The sequence below is a fragment of the Gekko japonicus genome, unplaced genomic scaffold (genome assembly GCF_001447785.1).
Source record: "Gekko japonicus isolate JY-2015 unplaced genomic scaffold, Gekko_japonicus_V1.1 scaffold4449, whole genome shotgun sequence".
Taxonomy (NCBI): domain Eukaryota; kingdom Metazoa; phylum Chordata; class Lepidosauria; order Squamata; family Gekkonidae; genus Gekko; species Gekko japonicus.
This window is the reverse complement of record NW_015177149.1, coordinates 11,073-28,931: the sequence shown is the minus strand read 5'-3', so window position 1 is coordinate 28,931 and position 17,859 is coordinate 11,073. Positions and strand designations below refer to the sequence as shown.

General features: G+C 42.9%; 1 protein-coding gene across 1 annotated transcript in view; it reads right to left on the bottom strand.

Moving 5' to 3' along the window:
• FAM179A (family with sequence similarity 179 member A) overlaps positions 1-17,859 on the bottom strand; it is a gene marked incomplete at its 5' end in the record, with an annotated part of 78,949 nt that overhangs the window by 50,744 nt on the left and 10,346 nt on the right. Inside the window, 4 exon segments of the mRNA XM_015428344.1 lie at positions 1,570-1,688; positions 3,014-3,195; positions 7,804-7,954; positions 9,967-10,098. Of these exon segments, the coding sequence (XP_015283830.1) occupies positions 1,570-1,688; positions 3,014-3,195; positions 7,804-7,954; positions 9,967-10,098 (584 nt within the window).

Below are 17,859 nucleotides of genomic sequence, written 5' to 3'. Positions count from 1 at the left end.
GGAACTGGCGGGGTCTAGTGCAGTGGCCAAGCTTGCAGATGACACAAAACTATTCAGGATGGTGAAAACCAAGGCTGACTGTGAAGAGCTCCAAGAGGATCTCCATAAACAGGGTGAGCGGGCAACAATGTGGCAAATGAAGTTCAGTGTTGTTAAGTGTAAAGTGATGCACACTGGGATGAAAAATCCCAACTCCAAGTATAGGCTAATGGGGTTTGAACTTGCTGAGACTGAGAGGAAAAATGATCTTGGGATTGTAGTGGATGACTCAATGAGCGTGTCAACCTAGAGTGCTGCAGCCGTGCAAAAAGCAAACTCTATGTTAGGGGTTATTAGGAAAGGGAATGAGAATAAAACAGCCGATACTGTAATGCCCCTGTATAGATCTATGGTGTGGCCTCATTTGGAATACTGTGTACAGTTCTGGTCTCTGTATCTGAAAAAGGATACTGCAGAGCTGTGCAGAGGAGGCCAACCAAGAAAATTAGGGGGTTTGAGCACTTTCCCTATGAGAAAAGGCTGAAGCGTCTGGGACTTTTCAGTTCGGAAAAGAGATGACTAAGAGGGGACATGACAGAGGTTTATAAAATTATGCATGGGATGAAGATGACAAAGAGTAATTTTTATTCCCTCTCCCAAAAAACTAAAACTCGAGGACATCTGATGGGCAGTAGGTTCAGGACTGACAAAAGGAAATACTACTTTACACAGAGAGTGATTAAAATGTGGAATTTGCTGCCAGAGGATGTAGTGATGGCCACAGGAACAAAGAGATTTAAAAAGAATTAGATAGATTCATGAAGGATAAGACTATCAAAGGCTACCAGCCATGGTGACTAGGGGGAACCGCCACACTCAGAGGCACTAAGCCTCTGAATCCCAGAGCCCGGAGGCAATGTCAGGGAAAGTCCTCAGCTTCTATGCCCTGTTGTTGACTGTCCAGAGGAACTGGTTGGCCACTGTGCGAGACAGGATGCTGGATTAGATGGTCTAATCCAGCAGCGCTCTTGTTATGCTCTTATGTCCAGAAACAAATGAGCAGCTAGTGCAGATTTTTCAGCTAGTGGAGATCTTTCAGCACAGGGGTGATACGATAGCAACATATGATTTGATTGCATGCCCCTGGCAGTAGCCTAGATGCTGCATTTTGAACAAGCCGAATTTTCTGGACCATTTTCAAGGCAGCCCGATGTAAAGCCCATTACAGTAATCTCGAGCACTAAAATGGCATCTGAAGAAGTGAGCTGTGACTCCCAAAGCTGATACTCTGCCACAAATTTTATTAGTCTTTAAGGTGCTCTTGCTATCTATCTTGTATAGTCTGTAATTCTGGAACCTCTCTATGCGAGCTATATTTGTTCCTTGAAAAATGTGATCTGGCCACAGATCATTTGTCCTGGATAAATTGGCTGCTTTGGAGGGTGAGCTGTATGGCATTATACCCCACTGAGGCCCTTCTTCTCCCCAAACCCCACCCTCCCCAGGATCCATCCCCAAATCCCCAGGAATTTTCCACCTGGATTTGGGAACCCTAGAGGTAGGGGGCACAGTTCACTTTCTTTTCCTTACCAGTCATTACTGTTGAGCCACTTCAAAGCAGCAACCAGCCCCTGATCTGGATGAGACAAGGGACGGACTTCTGAGACTTCTCTTTTTACAAAGTCGTCTTCCCATTCTGGAGAATTCCGGTTTGCCAGCAAGCCAAAAATAGTCCAAAGCAAAAATTAATATAATGACATTGATAGTCAGGAGATCATAATTAAGGCTACAAATAAGGTTGCATTATGCAAAGTGTACACTTTCAACTCCTCAGTTTCCTTATAACTGAAATTGTTCCATGGACATGGTTTGAATTAGCTGGAATAATGTGTACAATTTTAGACATCAGTTTTTTTAAATTCAATTACACTTGTAACACCAGACAGATCAGTGTTCAGTATAAGGAGTGAATGAAATGGTTATGCCCTGATCCTCAGCACATTTACTTGGAAGGAAAGACCACATCCTCTGTTACTTAATTGGTGGATTGAGAGTACAGGCAGAACGGATGTATGCAATGGTTTCACACAGAGAGATGCAAGTACTTTTTTTAGCCAGGTGCATAGGTTGCAGATCGACTCCTACGTACTTTACCACTGACATTTTTAATGTGCCAGTTAGGTCAGACTATCCAGGTTTTCAGTTAAAAGTGTAGTCATGGATGTCCTTGACAGGTGTTGGAGTCAGTAATGGGCTGGATGACAAGATGGACTGTTGGTTAAGGCTTTGCCAAAACATGTAAGTGAAGGAGCTGAGGCGCAGCACTCTTTATCCAACAATACCAGGGGGTACGATAAGTATTGAGTTTCTGGTGAAAGCACACGTGACATCTGCAGCTCATAGTGCCACAAATTTGGTTGAGCCAGATGTGTCCCCTCTTAGAGAAAGATGACTGTGCCATAATTACCCATGCTCTAGTAACATCCAGGCTAAAATTACTGCAAAGTTTTATAGATGAGGATTCCTTTGAAAAGCATGTGGAAACTTCAGCTGATAGAAAATACAGCAGACAAGCTGTTAACTGGTACTGGCTTCCACGTTAAATTGAGACTATGGCCGAATCTGCATTTGCATTTTTAAATCATGTTTGTGCTGCTGTGACACTGTCTTTCTCTATGGTTGTTTGAATGTTGTTTGGAGAAGATTCTTTTAAAGCAGTGTGGAGGTGCAATGACGGTGGAGCTGCCCTGAAAGGACAATAAACATATGTGGATGTGCAAAAGTATGCTAGCACTCTTGAGGTGTGAAAACGACACCAAATGTAGACAGCTTTTTTGAAGGCGGAGTCAAAAGGCTGGGACACTGGTGGGAAAGACAAATGCAGATTCCGCCTATAACACTTGTGACTGCTAAGATCCTCTTTTCTGTCATTTCTTTTCTACAGTGTACATTATTCTGAAGCCTTTGCTTATCACTGGTGCTTCTCTGCCCAGGGCCAAGACAAATATAAAACTAGGAATTAGAACAGGCAGATAGCATGAGAGTTTCATGCCTCACCTGAAGCATGTTTCAGGAAACTACTGCCATGGTTGATGCTAGGCAGAAGGGGTTTGTTCACCCTTTTCTTTAAGGCTTTTCCAACAGGAGCTCCAGATGAATTGGTCTGGCTGAATGTAACAGGGATGGTGGCCTCAATGCTGTTAAGTGACCCAGAAGCTGTAAAAAGTAATTTGGAAAAGTCAGCAAAGAGTAAAGGACCCCTCAGCTGAAAGAACAAGCCACAAAACAGACATTATTTGGCAAAAGGGATGCATCCATACAGAACTAGGCCCAATATTAATAGTGAAAACTACAACATTAGGAACAATGGTAGTGGAATAAAACACTTTCTCCAGTGGGTAGGGGAACTTTTATCTTTCCATCATCTCTGTTTTGGACTGATTGTGACCTGATCATGGTATAATGCTTAATTTTCCTGAGATGCCTTTTTATTGTGACCCCCCCACCAGATGAACATATGTGTTCTTTGGCACTGTTTATCCACATAATAACTCTTCCACAAATGGTTCTGTGAACAGAATTCCTATCAGATCCCTGGTCTCAGAATTGTCTCCAGAAGAGTCAACTGAATAAATGTGCTCCAAATACTGCTGTTACCTGACTACAGCTATCTTTTGTCATGGCTCACTCTTCAGCTCAGTCAGTCTCCCCAGTGCCTCAGCCAGGTCAAGCCGACAGTGACCCTGATGAGGACTCAGAAGCAGGTGAGGAATGCCTGGGGAAACAGATGCAGACCTTCCCCCAGGTTTACAACCAGAGCCGTCACCAAATATGGGCACCCTTCAAGATTTACAACTGGAGCAGTCAAGGAGGAAATTTCTCCCCCTATGCTGCTAGAGCAGGGGTGGCCAAACTTGCGTAACATAAGAGCCACATAGAATAAACATCAGATGTTTGAAAGCCGCAAGACATGAGCAAATATTACACACATGCTTTATTGGAAAATATGCAAATCTGCTTTTTATTAACATTAAATGAGGCTGCCAAAAATAAAAACAAAAGGAGTAAAAACAGATATTGCTAATGATATCTGTCCAATGATCTTTATTTGTTTGCTAATTATACTTATTTGTCTAAGAGAGAGAGAAATAGAGAGAGAGGGGAACACGCTGCAAATAACAAACGTACTGTACATAGCCAAAATAAAGACCAAACAATAATTATATGCATCTGTAACGATTCCTCGTTATGTGTGTGTGTGTGTCGCTTTAAAAGTTTGGTTGCATGGCTGTGAGAGATAGTCTAGAGTGGTTGAAACAGGCAAGTGTGGTGTGATTGGTGATTAGCAGAAAGGGGGAGGGGTTTTGGAAGTGAAAAATGAGTGGAGGAGTATGGATGTCAGTTTAGAGTGACAGTTAGAGCTTTGACAGTTTATGAAGACAGTTGATAAGAGGGGAAGGGAAGATTGATCGGGGAGGCATGCCTTCCCTTTGGTTTCCCAGCCGCCCTGCTGGGAGTCACACAATATATGTGAAAGAGATGCATGTGGCTCCCGAGCTGCAGTTTGGCCACCCCTGTGCTAGAGCACTGAAGAGAGACGAGACAAAGGCAGAAGTGAATGTGGCAGTAAGTGCTCACACTTGGAAAAACTGTTGGCTCCTGTTAAAGGACATGAAACACCTGGACAGGGAGGGACTGCTGCAGTCCCATAAATGCTGGGTAGTTACAGCCAGTTCTTCGCTGGCAACAACTTTCGTTCCAGCTCCCTGCTTTTCCTGGCAATTCCCTGGATCAGCCTTGCTTCCTGACTCCTTGTGCCTTGATCTTTATTCGGGGCCTGACTACACCTCTTGGACTTGCTCTCTATATCCTGGCTCCTTGTGCCACAATCTTAATTCTAGACCTGACTACACTTTTTGGAAAACCCCCCCCCACCTTGCATCCTGACTCTTGTACTTTGACCTCTGAACCGGACCTGACCATGCCTCTTGGAACTCACCCTGCATTGACTCCTGACCTTGGTGCCTGTTCCTCTTGCCTGGGGGCTTGACTATAGTTGGAACTATCTGCCAAACCCAGATGCCAGTGTATGATGGCAGCTGGCATCCATCTATTAAAAACAGCCATTTTTTAAAAAAAAAGAGAGATGTCTTGTCTGTCAATCAAAAGGGTTTTGATGAGTTAGTTATCGACCTTAATTTGAACGAAACTTCTCCATGGATTCACACATGGAATCACTTTAAAAGGCCACCACAAGAGTTACGTGGGAAGAGGTCCAAATACACGAAGATGAGTTACGGCACCTTGCATCACAGCCTTTGTTCTTGCAAAGTGCTGACTTGCAGTATTCCCGTCCGCTGCCCTTCTTGGCATTTCTTCAGCAGTACAATCAGTGCATGTCAGCTGCAATCAGGTTAACTGGGGAACAAGGCACCATGCCTTTTCCCCCCTTCATTTGGAATATGCAAGGCTATTGTAGCAGCTTCACAAGTTAATACTCTTCAAAGACTTCAATGGATGTAACTCTGCTCAGCACTGCATTGACAGTGGTTTCTCTGAAAACCGTATGTGTAGGGGTTTAAAACAGGTTTGTTACCATATGCAAAAGTGCCTCCTTTGTATGAAAATTTCCTCTAGGCTGTACTTCAGTTAAAATTAAATGTTATTGAGGAAATCATCTTTGTCCAATACCTGCTTTTGAAGTGTATGTGGATTTGATAACAATGATACAGTCTAGGATTCAACAATGTCCAAGGCCACTCTATGATTCAATTCAGCTATTGCTAAGATAGCTCTAATTTTTTTAAAAAAGACTTCAATGGATGTAACTCTGCTCAGCACTGCATTGACAGTGGTTTCTCTGAAAACCGTATGTGTAGGGGTTTAAAACAGGTTTGTTACCATATGCAAAAGTGCCTCCTTTGTATGAAAATTTCTTCTAGGCTGTACTTCAGTTAAAATTAAATGTTATTGAAGAAATCATATTTGTCCAATACCTGCTTTTGAAGTATATGTGGATTTGATAACAGTGATATAGTCTAGGATTCAACAATGTCCAAGGCTATTGCTAAGATAGCTCTAATTTTTTTTTTAATTCCCTTTACAAAGTATAGGGAAATATTTGATGTAATATTCTGAACAAGTATCAATGATTATAGGAACAAAACTATACAATGAGAAAATACTTTGGTAGGAATTGTTCAGCAGTAAGTGCCTCACTTCAATACTGTTCAGATACGTTTAAGGACATGAAGGTATATCCTGTATTTTCGCTAGAAGGATTTTCGCTAGAAGCTCACTGAGATGAAGATGGGGTATTTTCATAGTACTCCAGCAAACGGAATGGAAGCACCAGTTCCTGCAACATTGACCTAGGTTTTTCCCACAAAGGGGTAGAAAAAGCTGCCCTCACTGTAAAAGCAGAAGCAAGTGGGACGAGGCAGGTGGGGATGGGTCTGCACACCAAGTCCCCATGACGCTAAGTGCTGTCCATGCCCTTCAGCACACTAGAAGTACCAATACTACAAGACTCTTGCAGGCCCTGTAGCCCAGCAATATCCCATTTGCAGCTGAACCGTAGCTCACACCTAGCTTTTGCTGAATTAACCCTCTTCATTGTAATAAAGCTCTGTGGACAGAGAATGATTTGCAACCATTGGCAAAGAGATCACCTCAGAGACACCACTAGCTAACTGAGCAATAGTAGGTACTGCCTGGCTAGAAAGTACCAGTTTAAAGAGAACAGCATTTTTGCGGAGGCATTTTTGGCTTTGCTATCATTTAATAAGATTTAGAATATGTTATACAAGAGCAGGGGTCATTTCATAGAAAAAGAGGCGCAGGAGCTCATTAGCATAACTCATTTGCATATGGCACACCCCCTGACATCACCGGAAGTGTGTCAGAAGGCAACACCCCCCGCTCACGTGCCACTGGACTGTTTTGGAGTGCTATGGGGGGGGGGACATGCGGATCTGTCCTCGCAGAGGAGGGAGAGCTTGTACCTGAACAAAACTTGGTCTTACAGGTGCCACTGGACTGTTTTGGATTGCTAGCTATTGGGGAGGGGAATGTGCAGATCTGCCCTCGCAGAGGAGAGCTTGTACCTGAAGGCGGGCCGGGGGGGAGGCTCTGCAACTTACCTGGCTGCTTCTTGCTCCTCATGGCCCGACTGAGGGCTGCTGAGAGCAGGGGGTGGGGCTTGTTGTATGTGCCCCCGCCCCCTGGGCTCCATACTGCTGGAGCTCCGCTCCTATGCGCTCCCGCAGGAAATGACCCCTGCTTAAGAGTCACAGCTTTCTTTTCCTGTGACAGGCAGAAATTCAACAGGTATTGTTTCCTTTTCCTCCCTAGGGTTGTCAACTTTAGCTTGGGAAATTACTCGATATTTGGCAGCAGTACCTGGGAGGGAGCTCAGTGGGAAATCTAATGTGATTCAGCCCACTGTCTGAAGCTGCCATTTCCTCCAGGGGAACTGATCTATGTAGTCTGGAGATTAGTTGTAACTCCAGGAGAATTCCAGGTCCCTCCTGAAAGCTGGTAACCTTCATCATTATACCTTCATGTTGGGAAAGAAAGAACCTATTGAATTTCAGCCTGTCATGCAACAGTCAAAGTCAAACAAATGTTGTCAGGAACAAAGATAACAACCCTTAGATTACCTGACCTCAGGGCCTGATTATTTTTCCCCTTCCACATTTTGAATTCTAATTTCTTCAAAGAAAAGATTTGAAATCTGTGGTGATGCAAAACTGAAGTGGTGCATTTACTAATAGATAAATAAATTTGTAAATAGCCTTTCTCCCCATTTAAGTTGCCACATACCTTCCTGAGTAGTTCTCCGTAGCTGGTCTTGAGGCTTCATAGATTTTTCTTTTTCTCTCTCCTTTTCTTTTTCTTTCCGCAAAAGTTCTATCTCTCTTAGCTGCTTCTGACGCATTTTCTCCTGAGCAGATTTGGATATGGTCACATGAACCTGGACACAACAGAAAGGTAACACCACAGTGCATGAAAAAGACCTAATCATACCTATACATAAGGGTTACTGAAAAACTGTTTCCATGAGAAATTGACATGGCACTGTGGCTAGGGGCTTAATTACACATTGCCTGCAAGTGTAAGTAATAAAATCCCAATGGTCAATTAAAAAAGAAAAAGAAAAACAACTTTGAGAGTGGATAATCTGAGTAGCAAAACAGTGGGTGGAAAAAAGGTTAAGCTGCCCTTTGTAGAGCCACCATTTCTCCACCTCCTCCAGAAGCAACTGTTCCCTCAAGTCACATAGGCCCCAAACTAGACATGACAGCACCCACAGGCCAGACCTGGGTATGCAGCTGCTATTATAAAGGTAATTTAGAAATGTCTGTGTGGCAGGATGAGGTGTTCTTATTCCATCCCTTTCGACACTTGAGATGTCGGGGGGGGGGGAGAACATCCCACTGTGCAGGCCTAGGGTTGCCAGGCTGCAGCAGGGTTGGAGGCAGGGACATGATGGGGTGGCATCACAGGCATGATGACCTCCCCCCCCAAAAAAGTGACATCATCATGCCTGCAATGCCACTGTTGGGTTTTTTTCTGTGCTGCCACTTGGAGCAGTGGTAGGTAAAAGGAGCTTGGGGCAAAAGATCTCCGGAGTGAACCCTCACAACATGTTTAAATTGTCCTGTTAGGCTTTAAAATGGTGGTGAGATCCACGGGTCCAGCCTGTGGATGCCATCACATCTCAGTTGGCTCATAGATACAATGACCATTCCAGTTACTCTCAATGACAAATCAGAGGTTGGCACTGAGGTGAAAAGTTCCACGGAATGATACAATGAAGAAAGAGTTTTCTGCTTCCTGGTGGTGTCTGGTAAGAAGAGGCAGCACTCTGTTTGTTAAGATGGCTTCTGAGGGAAGCTTAGCCAATTACTATATGCTGTAGACCCAGTCACATTAGAGCTTGCTATAGGAGCTCCCCAGTCACCAGAATCTAAGCGCGGTAGCGTACATAAAAATTTGTATAAGAACTAGCATTTTGAAATATGGCTTGCAGCACTTCATGCTTGTGAAGAAACAACAACAAAATGACAAACCTGATGAAGGACACGCAAACGGATAGTGTACTAGAACTCCGTTGTTTGTCTTAATTGTTTCTGTAACTAGTAACTGCAGGGCTATTTTTGGGCAGGAACGCACAGGAACGGAGTTCCGGCTGGCTTCAGAGTTGGCCACGCCCACTACAGCCAAAACCTCTGTGTGTGTGGCTACAGAGGGAAGGCCTGGAGAGTGAACCCCCCCGGCAACTCCAAGGCGGGGGGCCTGGGGGGGGCCCTGGAAGGATCAGGGAGGCATTTACTTCCCCAGCCTGGCCAAGGTCGGGCTTGCCTGGTTGTCCTGCGGCCGCAGGCCGCCCAGGCAAGCCAAGGGAAGTCATGGGGTGTGGCCGAATATGCTAATGAGCTGTGCTGTTGGGTATGTCCTAATATGCTAATGAGTTCCTGCTGGGCTTTTTCTACAAAAAAAAGCCCTGAGTAACTGTATTACTTTGTATGTACTACTAAGCTTTATATCGTATATTGTAGTGATATTGTTGTAATCTTGTCAATAATTGAATTCTACGCATACCATATAAAAACTAACAAATATTGTTTAATTGTACACGGTGATTTACTGTTTTGCTGGTAGTTGCCATTAAGGCAATTTGGCCCACGTTGTATATATGAAATAAAACCTGTTTGGTCCTTCACAAGCAGTTGGGATCTGTCTTCTGTTGAACCTGGATGGATCTGGCTAAGTTCTCATTGTAACAGTGGTGATCAATCAAAATGACATCAGACCTAAAGCTTAAGTTGTCACACACCAGTCCCTCACCAGTTGACCTCACTCTTTCCTTTCTTGTCATACCTTTCTCCCCTACATTTAGTTAACTGATGTTTAAAAAGTCTTAACATGCGTTTCACTGATCCCACCAAAAGTATTTACTGGAAAGGGGAAATCAGCACATACCCTTTCATTACGTTCCTTCCACTCATCTTCTTTTAAAAGGTGAGAACTGGAGAGCTGGCCACCTTCCTCGAACAGCCCCCGACTGAGAGGGTGGGTATTTAAAGGCGGTAAGGCTTCAGGAGGCCCAGCAACCTTCCGGGATTCAGGCAGCCCACTTTTTAAAGCAGGCAAAGATTCCAGTGTTCCAGCTTCTAATGAGCAAACAACAAACATATTAGCATGGACAAGTATGGAACAAAAGTGTTACTGTAGACAACCTAAGCCAAGAAGTCATGCAATACATTAATGCAGACAAGTCTGAAAGATCCTCCACTAGATTGAAATAGTTCGTTGTGAGTGAACACGAAGAGTAATGGAAGTGAGCTAGAAAATGAAAAAGCAACCTTTCCTGCTTCCGAATGAGGGTGACAATAATGCGGCCTTTTCCAAGAAAGCAGTCTGAGAGGAACACTATTATAATGCCTTTATATAGATCTATGGTATGGCTGTATTTGGAATACTGAGCGAAATTCTGGTCATTTCACCTCGAAAAAAGAGATCATGGCACTTGACAAAGAGCTGAAAAGGGCAATCAATATGAACTAAAGGTTGGAGGATCTTTCTGATGAAGAAAGGCTAAAGAATTCAGGGCATTTTAGATTAGAAAAAAAGATTACTAACACACTGCACGGATGTTATAAAATCGTGTGTAGTGTGTAGTGCAAACAGAAAAATATTTTGCCTCCTTTCATAAAATGAGAATTCAGAGTCACCAAATAAAACTGACTGGCTGTAGATTAACAGGCAAAAGAAAAGACTTCTGCACGTAACACAGAATGTACTGTGGCAAAATGTGAAGAGGCCACTGGTTGCAATTAAAAACAACACTCTGAAGTGAGAATTTAGCATGAAATCACTGAATTAGATTTGATCAAAAAGGTAGGTAGTACTCTTCTATGTTTGTATCAAGAGGAAGGTTTTCCTGCTCCTTACAGTGATTGTATTAGTTCAGCAGAACTTGAAAGATTGTGTAACTACCAGTTACTGCTATTGTAAATGGTCACTGCATTAGTCTTTTATACATTTGATCTTTGCACAGAAAAATTAGTCTCCCTCTCTCACGTGCATTTGGGTCAAAGTCCCACTGTTTAGTTTCTCAGTTCACACACACACGCATTAACGAAGGACTCCGTTCACAATCACATGAAGTGGGTTCTAGTTCACACACACATATCTTCTAGTTTTTATAGTACCCTAAGGCTTCCTTTTCCCCCTTTTGCACTGCAACAGACAAACGTGGCTACTACTCTGGATAATCTGGTATGAACAGCATCTCCAGCTTTATGGAAAGCCTAGGTAAACTGGGTATCACCCTTCATGAGAAAGAGTGCCGACTCACACCTCTTGACTGTGATTCTTTCTGGGGATAATAATATCCGTCATCTCTCCCCGTGTCTAGGGATAACCTGAATGAAATGATAGTTTATGGAGGGTGTTGATAATCCTTCTATCTTCATTTTCTTTGTTCTTCTTTCCAGAGGGGATAGAACTTCCTGGCACCAACACAGACTGATTACTAGCAGTGCAATCCTATGCAGAGTTACTCCAGGCTAAATTCATTGACATCAATTGGCTTAATCTGGAGTAATTCTGCATAAGATTTTACAATAAAATTAAGTAGTTTCTTCCCTTTCCTTGTCTAACTGTCCAGTCAATATTTGATGTGCTTTATAACATAGCACAACTCCTTAGCTGGATTGAATGCTAAGCAGTAGATTTAATGGTAGAAGAAGAGGAAGAGTTGGTTTTTATATCCTGTGTTTCTCTACCCAAAGGAGTCTCAAAGTGGCTTACAATTACCTTCCCTTCCTCTCCTCACAACATCCTGTGAGGTAGGTGGGTCTCAGAAAGCTCTGAGAGAGCTGTGAATGACCCAAGGTCACCCAGCAGGTTTCATGTAGAGGACAAGAGGGAATAAAACCCAGTTCTCCAGATTAGAGCCTGCCACTCTTAACCACTACAACGCACTGACTCTCCCTAATGGTAATTGCAAAGATCATGCCATGTATAGAAGTGTGCAACCCTACCTAACTTCTCCACTTTTATATAATATAGAAATTGTGTTGGTGTTATGTCCATCCGCATGTCGTAGTACAAGTCCTCCATGCAGCGAACCCAGTACGTTATAGTTAGATACTATAAATGCTTACTTTTATTCCATGTTCAAATGTTTATTATCTAGCTCTGAGTAGGAAAGGCTTTCTAGCCTCCTGTACAACTTGACATGGCTAATAGGTCAATATGTCTAAAATCTGTCATGTATGCATGAACGCAGAAAAAGGGGGAGGACTTAACCCAACAAAATTGAATCAAGTACCTGAAAGGTAAGTTAGAAAGCAAAAGTAGGGCCAAAATTTAAAATAAAATAGGAACCAGTTGTACATAAAAATACATGTATTTATTACAAAGAAATTTAAAAGCATATCAGGGCCCAACACAAGCCTCAAAATATGGTAAAAAGTCATATGTGTATGCAGCCTTAGAGCAGTTCCTCAGCGGAACAGGCTTCCTCAAGAGGTGGTAGGTTCTCTTTTTTTGGTGTTTTTTAAACAGAGGTTAGATGGCCATGTGACAGCAATGCTGATTCTGTGAACTTAGGTAGATCATGAGAGGGAAGGCCAGGAAGGGTTGCATCAGTGCTTAGTTCTTGTGGCCCTTTCTTACATGCCCAGGGAAATGCTGATTGCCACTTTAGGGTCAGGAAGCAATTTTTCACCAGGCCAGTTTGGCTGGGGATCCTGGAGGTTTTTTGTCATCTTCTTGGCATGGAACAAGGGTCACTGGGGGTGCGGGGGGGACGACAGACCAGTGATCCATCTAGTCCAGCATCCTGTCTCATACAGTGGCCAACCAGTTCCTCTGGACAGCCAACAACAGGGCATAGAGGCAGAGGCCTTCCCCTGATGTTGCCTCCAGACTCTGGGATTCAGAGGTTTAGTGCCTCTGAATGTGGAGGTTTCCCTCAGTGACCATAGCTAGCAGCCATTGATAAAGTTATCCTCTATAAATCTATCTAATCCCCTTTTAAAGCTGTTTATTCCTGTGGCCATCACTACAGTCCTTTTGCAGCAAATCCCACATTTTAATCACTCTCTGTGTAAAGTAGCATTTCCTTTTGTCCGTCCTGAACCTACTGCGCATCAGCCTTATTGGATATCCTTGGGTTCTAGTATTTTGGGAGAGGGGGAAAAGGTTTTCTTTGTCATCTCTCTCCACCCCATGCATAGTTTTATCTCTCTCTCCACTTAGTTGTCTCTTTTCTTAACTGAAAAGTCCCAAAAAACGCTTCAGCCTTTCCTCATAGGGAGAGTGCTCTTGCTCCAACCCCCTTGTTTGCCCTCCTCTGTACTTTTTCCAGGTCTGTAATGTCCTTTTTGAGATACAGCGATGAGAAATGTAGACAATATTCCAAATGTGGCCACACCATAGATCTATATAGGGGCATTACAATATGGGCAATTTTATTCTCAATCTCTTTTCTCATGTTCCCTAACAGTTTGCTTTTTCACTGCTGCAGCACACTGGGTTGACACTTTCATTAAGATATTCACTACAACCCCAAGATCTTTTTCCCTCTCAGTCTCAGCAAGTTCAGACCCCTTTAATCTATGCTTGGAAGCTGGGATTTTTTTTTGTCCCGATGCGCATCACCTTACACTCACTAACAGTTTGCCACACTGTTGCCCACACACCAGGTCTCTGGAGGTTCTCTTGAAGTTCTTCACAGACAGCCTTGGCTTTCACCATCCTGAATAATTTGGTGTCTGGTGCAAGCTTGGCCACTACACTACTCACCCCTAGGTTCCAGATCATATAGGAATAAATTAAATAGTACCAGCCCCAATTCTCACAACAATCCTGTGAGGTCAGTTAGGTTGAGACTGTATAACTGGCCCAGAGTCACCAAGCAAGCTTCCAAGGCAGAGTGGGGATTTAAACTTAAAATCAGGAGCATGGACAAATTAAACAAGGGATATACAGAGACCCAGATGTATAATAAAGGAGGGGCTGGCAGGTTTACACCACTAGTCAGAAGCATCTCAGCTCACCACTGACCTCAGTTTGCCTATTGTATTCTCTTCGATTCATTCCAGACACTGTGCTAAGTACCTTACTACACTTCATTGATTGAAAAGGAATTTTGTTTAAGTGATGGCATGTTCTCGTGCTGTATAATAATAAACAAGTGTTTACAGCCAAGGCAAATAAATGCTCTTTCCTCTTTAACAGGAAATTAAACACTGTTTTCAATTAATTTAGCAGATGAAGGGCCTGCCACAATAAATCCCTTCCTGAGACATTCCCTGCAGTGGACTCATTATCAGAGCTAGCAGCACAGCCCCTTTGAAATTAGCACCTTTGACCAGGCAGTCACCCTAGAAACAGTGAGTGGAAACCTCATTTTCACACAAAAGGCAGTACTTGCTGTCCAGCAGAACTGGTGGCAAAGAGAACTAAAAATGCTATGCTTTAAAAGCAGTAAAGCCACACCAGAAAGCAATCTTAGTTTACACAACATTGCTATTTAAAAATCAATAGCACATTCACTATTATCAAATGGTGAGATAACAGCTGGAATACAGGATTAGCTTTAAAAATGTTTTTTTTTTAACTATTCAAGCCTCCACATAAAAAAGCCATCATTTTCCCATTCAGCAAATCAGAACTATAGGTTTATATTATCACATACTCCAGTGACAGAGTGACCAGGAGTGTGGCAACAGATCCTGTTAGCTTCAAGACTGGTGCTCTTACCCCCAAAGTTAGACAGATAAAAAGGTAGGCTAAAGCTTTGTTCATATGTTATCAAACTGTTATGGTATGACACTTTGCAGGCATTGCATCTCACATTCTCCTGACTATATGAAATTAGACTGCATGGGAGGGGTAGATCATGTGGGAAATTCCCACAACAGTTTCCCCCCTCCACCTTACTTCCCTTAACTGAGGCCAAGAGCATTGACACAGGAGCTTCTCCCATGTCCTTGCTCATCCTGTCATTTTCTCACTTCAAGTGTTATTGGTATGTCTGGGAATATAATCACAGCCATTCCCATCCCATCTTTCCTTGTACAAGTCCACTCTCCTCATAATAAAAGATTTTAAAATGCTTATGCCAATTTTCTAAGAAACCATATCCAAAATGGTTTCATAGTGTATACAAATTCCTAGACTCCTTCTCTGGTACCTTCATTCCAGTGTTTGTGCTTTATTTCCTGGTTTCCAGACTTTGACCTCTCTGGTTCATTTATTGTTTAAAATGTTCATATGGCACACTGTTCAACATGCCATATGAAAATCCTTCCAATACAGTAACAAATATTGAAAAAGTAACCTTAATATTTTAGAGCAAAATAAAGCAATGCAAACTAGCAGAAAAGCAGTAAAAATAACAACATGATAAAAGGCTCAAAATAAAACAGCAAAAAGTGATGTAATACAAACTTTAAGTTTCAGTTTCTTGGCTCAGTCAACAACCAAAGGGGAGACTACAGCCAAGAAATCAGTCCTGATTTCTCCTTGAAGTCTCTGAAGTCTCCTTGAGACTCGGAAGGGCAGCCACAAAGGAACTAGAAAAAGCCCTTTAATGTAAGAAAGTGTTGCTGGATGCCAAGATCAAGATTATTCATACGATGGTATTTCCCTATGGTGTGGTATGTGAAAACTGGACAATGAAGAAAGCTGACAGGAAGAAAACTGACTCACTTGAAATGTGGTGTTGGAGGAGAGTTTTACAGATACTGTGGATGCCAAAAAGACAAATAAGAGAGTTCTTCATAAAATCAAGCATGAATTCTCCCTAGAAGCTAAAATGACCAAACTGAGGCCATCATACTTTGGTTACATCATGAGAAGACAAGATTCACTGGAAAAGACAATAATGCTAAGAAAAGTTGAAGGCAGTAGGAAAAGGAGGAAGACCTAACATGAGACGGATTGCGTGAATAAATGAAGTCACGGCCTTCAGCTTGCAAGACCTGAGCAAGGCTGTTAATGATCAGATGTTTTGGAGGTCATTAATTCATAGGGTCAATGTAATTTCGAAGCGACTTCACACCACATAACATAGACACGCAATACAATAAATAACTAAAAGACTAAGCCAAGCCAGGGGTGATCATTCTACCACACTAAAACCGCTTCAAAGAATTAAAAAGTCTTAGCACAATGCTAAAATGTCAACAATCTTGGCACTTAGTAAATATCCAGGGGAGTGTTTGACAGTCATCACCAAAAAGGCCCTACCCTACCCCTACCTTAGCTCTGAAGGAGAAGGCAACCAAATCAGGTCCTGTACTGACAACTGTAATATTCAGTCTGATGACACAGATGAAGGTGGTCTTAACATACTCTGGTGCCAGGCCATTTAGAACTTGAACGGTCCAAACCAGCTGCTTAACTTTAGCAGAGATGTGTGGATGTTTGTCTTTAACTCATTGCTAGACAGCAAATTTGCTTTTTCATTTTGAACATGTTGAAGTTTCCAAACCTTTTTCAATGGTAGCCTTACATGGAGCGCACCTACTGTGATCTAACCTGGAGCTGATACAGGGTTGCCAGCCCCCACGTCCAAGCAGGGGATCCCCTGCCGTGGACCAATTGGCAGGCGGGGGAAACCCTGCCCCTAAATGGGGACATTGCACAGGGATGCTCTGGTATTTGGGCAAACGCTATGGTTTTAAGGTGGAAAAACCATAGTTTCACCCAAATACCAGAGCATCCCCATGAGACATCCCCAATGCAATGACATCACTTCTGGGTTGCCAGCTCTGGATTACGAAATACCTGGAAATTTTGAGGGTGGAACCTGTGGAGTGCAGGGTTTGAGGAGTGACCTCAGCTGGGTATAATGCTATAGAGTCCACCATCCAAAGCAGCCATTTTTATCCAGGAGAACTGATCTGGGTCATCTGGAGATTGATAGTAATAGCAGAAGATCTCCAACTGCCACCTGGGGGTTGGCAACCTTGGCCCCTTTCTGGCTCAGCCTTGCCTTCCCTGCCTTCTAATCCCACAATTTAAATTTCCATCTTGATTGATGACCTGCTTTCAGTGGTTACCCCAACTTTGGCCTGCCTACAAATATTGCCTTGGACAAATGACTGGCTGTCTTTCTAAATAAAGATCTGCCAGAGATGTTTCAAACTAGCGATTACTATGACAACATGGAACTGTGAGGCTCCATGACCATGAACAACTTTGGCTAGTCCTTGTGATTATTTTTCAGTATCCCATCAATGGATTTTTCAATTCCTTTTTTCCCTGTGAGGACATATGAATTCATATGCTGTTGTACCTGTTCAGAAGTGACAAGACAAGACTGCATCACGCTGAATGCATTCGTTGTGTTTCAGTACTTTCTTCCACTGTTACTTAAAAGGCACATAAAAGTCATACTGGAAGGGTAAGACACACTTTGGTTTCTCTGCAGTGATGTGCATTCTCCAGCCTAGCCTGTGGAAGGTTGCTGAGCATGCCCTCTACTGGGAAACAGAGACACCCCTAAGTCAGGTAGCCAAAGTAAGTATACACCCCATGAAAAATAGTGAAAATAGCAATTTATATCAACAACTAAATTTATGTAATGCAATAGATACCTCAAGAAAAGTTTTGGCAATTATTGCTGTTTTGGAAACCTAGGATTGACCACCCACCCTTAACTGGATGAATCTTGGAAGCTTGTAGTTCATGATTTCCCATGAAGAAGTCTGTGTGAAACAGACATTATAGCTGGCCTGTTGGAGTCATGTTTGTGAGCCTTGTGGAAGCACAGAACGGAAGATAAGTCGGCTGACAACCTCTGTTGCTTCCAGTTTTCAACAAGGTCATATCACAGCATGGACACTCGATGGT